Source organism: Mesoplodon bidens (assembly GCF_964165515.1).
Source record: "Mesoplodon bidens genome assembly, chromosome: 11".
Taxonomy (NCBI): Eukaryota; Metazoa; Chordata; class Mammalia; order Artiodactyla; family Ziphiidae; genus Mesoplodon; species Mesoplodon bidens.
The window spans coordinates 53,615,711-53,623,641 of NC_138167.1; the positions used below are offsets into that span (position 1 = coordinate 53,615,711).

Below are 7,931 nucleotides of genomic sequence, written 5' to 3' on the forward strand. Positions count from 1 at the left end.
AGCGGCTGGGCCCGTGAGCCATGGCCGCTGAGCCTGCGCGTCCAGAGCCTGTGCTCCGCAGCGGGAGAGGCCACAGCAGTGAGAGGCCCGCATACCGCAAAAAAAAAAAAAAAACCCACACAAAACCAAATAATACGATTAAAAAATGGGCAAAGGACCTGAATATAAATTTTTCCATAGAAGATATATGAATGGCCTACAGGTACATGAAAAGGTGCTCAACATCACTAATCATTAGGGAAATGCAAATCAACACCACAATGGGATATCACCTCACACCTCTTAGAATGACCAGCCTCAAAAGGACAAGGTGTAACAAATGCTGGGAGAATGTGGAGAAAAGGGAAACTTTGTGCACTGTTGGTGGGATTGTAAATTGGTACAGCCGCTACAGAAAACAGTATGAGATTCCTCAAAATATTAAAAAGAGGACCACCATATGATCCAGCAATTCCACATCTGGGTATATATTTGAAGAAAATGAAAACACTAACTCGAAAACATACATGCACCCCAATGTTAATAGCTGCATAATTTACAATAGCCAAGATACAGAAGCAACCTAAGTATCAATCAACTGATACACAAAGAAGTTACATGCACAATAAAATATTATTCAGCCATAAAAGAGAAAGAAATTCTGCCATTTGCAACAACATGGATGGACCTTGAGGGCATCATGGTAAGTGATATAAGCCAGATAGAGAGAGACAAAAACTGTATGATGTCACTTATATATGGAACTGTTTTAAAAACTCATAGAAAAAGAGATCATACCCATGGTTACCAGAGGTGGGGGCTGGGGAGTAGTGGGGTGGGAATTGGATGAAGGTGGTCAAAAGGTACAAACTTCCACTTATAAGATAAATAAGTACTGAGGACGTAATGTACAACATGATGTTTATAGTTAACAATGCTGTATGGTGTATTTGAAAGTTGACAAGAGAGTAAATCCTAAGAGTTCTCATCACAAGGAAAAAAATATTTTTCTTTTTTGTGGTGTTTATATGAGACAATGGATATTAACTAAACTTACTTTGATAATCATTTCACAATATATGTAGGTCAATTCATTATGCTGTACACCTTAAACTTATACAGTGCTGTATGTCAATTACATTTCAGTAAAACTGGAAAAAAAACAGCTTATTAGTAATTAAATTTAGTTTAGTTCATTAGATATATATTATCCAAGGTGCTGGAGGGAAAACAAGACATGAGATACATTCTATCTATCTATCTATCTATCTATCTATCTAAATAACTAGACAAGTAAAAGAAATTTTTAATAAAGGTAATATAAGGTCATCAGTGAAATACTGGCAAAAAACTTTCCAACAGGAAAGGAAGAAAAGTGGAATCAAGAAAGATATTGAGTCTTATTATCTCGAGCACTATTGATTTCACTGAATGGATCTGAATTTGAAAGAGGGCCATGGAAGTTGGGCATACTTCACTAAGGACAGGGTAAGCAGAAAATAACACCTGATACATGGAAACAACATAATTCACATTTTCACATTTAAATAAGAAACATTTAAAAATTTTCTTCTGCAGTTGAGGCAACAACCTGCTCTACTGTGACATTCTAATAATCTCTGAATAATTTGCTTTTCATTTTGATAGCCAAAAGCAAAACTCTTATGGCCATATATTTACAGATAGTAAATTATATCTCTACCAAACTTGACTGCAAGCTCTTTGAAAGCTAGGATGGTGTCTCTAATGCACTGTTTGACACAAACAGACGCAGAATGAATATTTAGTGAATTTAAATAAACTATGAGAAAGCTAGTAAAGTATTATTTTCTGAAAATACATGCCTTAAAACACTAATCCTAAAATTTGCACTGTGAAAAAAAATTCAAGCCAAAAATTTGATAAATTATGCAAACTTTATTATTCATCCTCCTGTCACAGACCACTGATGAGCATATTAACACATTAAAATCTCTGAAAAGTGCTGAAGTGCCAAAATCAACCTACCTCTTTTAAATCTAGCATTTCCCAAATGTAAGGGGGCTAACAGAATCTTTTTTTTCTTCCTCAGACCACTAAGACCCTTCAGAATTATCATTCTATAAAATACTTTGGGAAATTCTCTATTAGAGTCCAAAAGGTAAATGTATGCAAACTGTTACAGAAGAATGAACTATAATATTCCTGAATATTTAAACATATCACTGAATTTACCTTCAATTTCACTGGACTCTCTATAAACTACACGGTCTCCCAACCAAATTGCTTAAAACTATATTGATGACAGCAAGAGAAGATAAACTGGAAACTTAAATATTTAATCTCCTCTCTATTCAACAGCTAATATAAAGACTGTCACAATTAGATTTAAACACACACACACACACACACACACACACACACACAGCACTATGCCAAACTCTTCCATAGCATCAAAGTCCTTTTTTCCTTCCACCTTATTCTTTCAAATCAGAAAGGAGTTTATAGAACCAAGGTCAAAATTCTCAAAAAGCTTATTTCTCATAAAACATAGATCACTGAAATGAGCAACTATTTAAAAACTATCCAAGAACAAATGTGACTATCGGTGCCCAAAAGACAGAGTATCGTTAAGAATTTCTCAACTGCTTTATCTCCAGTATGGAAAAGTATCAATGTAACTTGAAGAACATTTAGATGCTACGAGATTGATAATGCTGTTCAACACTAATGATGTACACCAACTAACAAACATACTAAAGTAACCTCAACCTTGTTCTCACCTTGCCTTTGGTCCAACAAAAATGTCTGACCTATGACCCACATATAGATTTTTAGGATTACTGACTTCTCATTAATTCAAAACCTAGCAAATTCTCGGCATATTTTAGAGAAAAAACAAGGAGCCTGAAAAAAAGTCTTTCTAGACCCAATGTCACTGACTATTCAGAGTCAAAATCCAGTCAAGCAATGAAAAAAGACTATAAATAGAATATTTAAAATCTGGAAAAGGTGGATAGTGAGATTTTTTTTAAATTAAGAGATATCAAAAGTGACGAGGGGGGAAGAATGAATATATCTTAATAAAGCTTTGCTAATTGAAGATATAGTATTTAGGAAACAAAAAATTAAGTATTTTTGGAAGTTTTTGGTTTAAGTACTCTAAGAAAAATTATCAGCTGTCCAAATTGGCAATTTTAAAGCACATATTTCTATTATTAATATAAAAACCATTATTCTAAATTATTAAGAAAAATAGGCAAAATGACCCTATTAAATGTATTACTGTATTGTTCATGCTTTTAAATAGTGCTAGAAAGGTACCAAAGAAGAACAGCTTGATATATTTATATCTTTACTTGAAAATATGCATAAATATCTATTATTATAGCTACAGTAGCAAGGAAACCTTGACCTATTTAAGAACTGATAGCTAAATGACAGATCAGCATTTTAAAAAAGAAAGGCTCTATTTCTGAGTACGGATAGAGTTTGTACTGGTTTGTACTTTCTATGAGCAGTGTACATTAGTTATTTTGGAAAGGATCTTTTCATAGTGTATTAAGATGTATGTAGGTATATAATTTGTACATCGAATTCTAATGTTTGATCTGTTTTATCCAAGGACCTTCCTTAAAAGGCATCCAAAAATATACTGTGAAGTGAGAAATCTCCTCTGAATATACATAATTTGTCATCGTACAGAGATTTTTATATTCTCTGCCAGGTCAAAATAATTCCTCTAGTAACAAATTCTGAATCTAGAAGCTTAACTTGGCCCACAAAATATCTGTATTTCCCTCTATTACAGGTTATAGAGAAATTTTTCAGTTCATTTTCAAATATTTTAATGAAAGCATTCTATAAAGAGTATTCTGTGGACCCAAAAATGTTCTCATTTTTTGGTACTCAAGACTCATCAAAAAGTACAGGTAGACCGAACAATGCATAATTGCATTTCTTGGAATATTTATGAGATAATTTGCATAGAGTATAACATGCAATATAAATATAGCCCAAGATCCAAGGTTTAATTAGATTTTTGTTCTGAATTCACTGATTTATGGCTAGTGGCTTAGCATGATTTCTAGAAATACTTTTAAAAGCTCACAAAAGAAGGATATAAATATTGCATTTTCCTTATACTCCATATTTATACTATTCTTACACTTCTAAACTACTAGAGACATTCAGACATAGTATAATTACTGAATTCAGAGTCATTCATATTCATTCTATTATTGTGTGTGGTAAAATTTAATAATCCATGAGGACATTTTCCCCAAATATACTTTAAAACACTAGAACTAACTAAAATTTTCATCAATAATTTAAAATCCAGGCAAAACTCTCAGATGTGAAACATAAAGAAGAAATTTTGCCTTACCTCATACTCAGAAATTTCAGGTAAGTTACTTTCATCTGCCTTCTCTAGCTTTTCAGCGGCCCACTTGCTTGCAGCCTCAGCAAGTTCCTTTTCCGTTAGCCGACTGGGTTTGTCTAACACCTAATAAAAACAAAAGAATGGTTCTGTTATAGTTCTCAAGGGCTTTTAAATTTCAAATACATCAAGAAGTATACCCCACTTACACATGAAATCATATAAGCCTTCAAATTTATAAAGAGAACAAGTACATTCTTCGCTTTTTCAAAAACATTCAACACAGAATTGCAATTTTGGGGCGACATATAGACTAGATCTGACTCCTACTTTCATTTATATAAAGCTTTAGAAATTCATCTAAGGAACGAAACAAAAGACACTGACAACTAATATACTAAATAGTACTTAGAATATACAAGACATTATACTGATTTCAACTTTGTATCTTTGATTATACTCCATGAAATAACTAATGCCAAAATTTCATCAAGGTAAATTCCTAACTAATGAAACAGAAAAGTCCAGATATGCTATTTTATACTTTGTAATAGTTTATATAAATCCTACTCTTTACACAAAATGTATACACTTCAATTTCATTTTTTGATACTACCACTACTTCCCTTCTCCAACCACATACAATACTAAACAAAGTATAGTATTTGGAGTTAACAGACAAAGCTGGGTTTGAATAGCAGTTTCATCACTAGTGAGGGTAGATGATTTTATATACATAGCTTATGACACTGTGAGCTTTCATTTTCTCATTTACAAAACAGGGATTAATAATATTATATTCACTCTTAAAGTAGTTGTGAGAATCAAGGGAAGTAACAGACCTGAAAGCATCTAGCATAATGCTTGGTACTTTAATTTTGTCTCCATCTCTTACTTCTATAAAGTCACATCATTGATTCTAAATATACCTCCTCTGGATGACAGTGTCAGTAAAAATCCCCATGTTATGGTACACTATCATTTATAAAGCGCTTATACATGCAAACCAAAAAAAGTTATTTTAATTAAATGGAATTCCATGAAGGTGGCTAGACTTTATCACCCCCAACTTATAAACCAAAAAACTGAACGTCAAAAGGTTAGTGATTTGCACACAGTTACCAATAAATGCTGAGCTGGAACTTAAAACTAGGTCTTCTAGATGAGTAAGGCCCTTGATCACCTTCAATTCAATTTACCAAAAAACTGGTTTGCCATCCATAATATTTACTGGAAGATAATCACAGTGTATCTACATGGAGTGTTTCCATGGCCACTGAGTAAGCCTCAATATCTTACTCCAAAGCCCTACCCATACATAAGGTTAAAAAGATATGAGCAATACCTTTACTATTACTTAGTAATAAGGTTAAAAAGTTTTTTTAAAAATAAGAAACACACACAAATATATTTTTTTAAATGTACACCTCACTTTTCTTTGGTACCTGTTTTGAAGAGAAAGTTATAGAGCAAAAACAAAACAAAACATTGTAAATTATCTCTAGTTAAGAAGGAAGCAAAATCTTTTATAACTGAATCCTTCTATTCAACCATCATTAACTCTGTACACTTAAAAAACTCTCATTTGAAACTGACTTCTAACAGCAGAAAATAAACTCTGAAACACTATTCCTACATGACAGTAACCATAATGTTTAAAAGAAAAAGTCCTCCACCATATCAGGAAATCTAGGTAATAAAGCTAGCATGTAACCCTGGGAAGAGGACACAGGAAGCTATACTTTCCCAATATACAAAATGATTATAGATCTAAAATTCTGAAATTCTAATTCCATTCTAAGACAAAAATGCAAACATCTAAAATAAACTGTCAGATGAAAATATCTAAAATCCATTAGGGTTGGATTTTATGGTTAAAAAATATTTTTATCACGTACCACAAAGTCCTATGCTATAACATATTCACACCACATTATAGTTCAAGGGAAATAAATATTTCAAACATCATAGTTTAAGTATTCATAGTGACTTAGATGGGTAAGTATTATTTACTCTTCATTCATTTCTAGCTGGGGAAAAAAAAAACAAAAAACAAAACCAAGCCAGTGTTTCAGATGGGTAAAGCGCCCTTGATATGATAAGAAAGAACCAAAAAATCCAATCAATCTTTCCTATTCAAAATCCAGCATTCTAGCATTTCAGACTTCTGGGAAAGCTCCAAAGACACAAGTTGTCACAAAGACACCTTTTCTTTTTTCCATTTGAGGCAGAGAAGCAGCTGCCCACTGAACACCAGCACAGACCACCAGGTGATATCTTTTCTTACAGAAAAGCCAAACATACCAAAGACAGAAAACAAAAAGAAGTGAAGAAAGACGAGAGCAGAAGTAACAACAGTTATGGAAGGAGAAAGAGTGTGAGGTTGGTGAAGAGAACCCCAGCAACACCCCAAAGTTTTAAGTTTTGAGGATTAGAACCATGCACCTTTTCGGATGCTGAGAAGGAAGGACTGAGAAGAATGATGCAGCGAAGACTGGCTATGTCCTTGAGAAAATTATTTAACATCTAAGCCTTTTCCATAAAATGGAGATATATACTCACTTTTTTAAAATTGCAAAATAATCACAACCTTAGCATTAGCTAACACCTGCATCATGTCACATAATTACCATTTCTTTTTTGTGGTGAGAACATCAAAGATCTCATAGCAAATTTCAATTATACAGGAGAGTATTATTAACTATAATAACTATGCTATATATTAGATATCCAGAACTTATTCATATTATAGCTTCAAGTTTATAATCTTTGACCAACATCTCCCCTTTTCTCCCATCCCCCACACTCTGGTAACAACCCTTCTTTCCGTGAATTTGACTTTTTTAGATTCCACATGTCAGCAGGATCATAGAATACTTGTCTTTCTCTGTCTGGCTTATTTCACTTAGCATAATACCCTCAAGGTCCATCCATGTTGTCACAAATGGTAAGACGTTCACCTTTTTCATGGTCGAATAATATTCCATCGTGTATGTATACAATATTTTCTTTATCCATTCATTGAGGGCAGGTTAGGTTGTTTCCACATCTTGGCTATAGTGACTAATGCTGCAATGAACACAGAAATGCAGGGGAGTTCCCTGGTGGCCTAGTGGTTAGGATTCCAGGCTTTCACTCCCATGGGCCAGGTTCAATCCCCCCCACACAAAAAAAATGCAGATATCTCCTTGAAATACTGTTTTTATTTCCTTTGATTTCTTTAGTGATCCATTGGTTGTTTAGCAGCATATTGTTTTGCCTCCAATGTGTTTGTGTTTTTTGCAGGTTTTTCCCTTGTAGTTGATTTCTACTCTCATAGCCCTGTGGTCAGAAAAGATGTTTGATACAATTTCAATTTTCTTAAATTGTGGCCTAGCAAGTCATCTATCCTGGAGAAAGTTCCACGTGCACTTGAAAAGAATATGCATTCTGCTGCTTTCCGGATAGAATGCTCTCTATAAATTAATTAAGTCCATTTAGTCTAATGTGTTATTTAAGGCCTATGTCTCCTTATTGATTTTCTGTCTAGATGATCTGTCCACTGATGTAATAAGTGAGGTGTTAAACTCCCCTCCTATTATTGTGTTACTGT

General features: G+C 33.5%; 1 protein-coding gene across 7 annotated transcripts in view; it reads right to left on the reverse strand.

The window, feature by feature from the left end:
• Positions 1–7,931, reverse strand: part of PPHLN1 (periphilin 1) — a 141,920-nt gene that overhangs the window by 57,878 nt on the left and 76,111 nt on the right. For all 7 annotated transcript variants that reach the window (XM_081248640.1, XM_081248636.1, XM_081248637.1 and 4 more), the window contains one exon: positions 4,346–4,465. In XM_081248640.1, the coding sequence (XP_081104766.1) occupies positions 4,346–4,465 (120 nt within the window). The remainder of the gene's footprint in view (positions 1–4,345; positions 4,466–7,931) is intronic.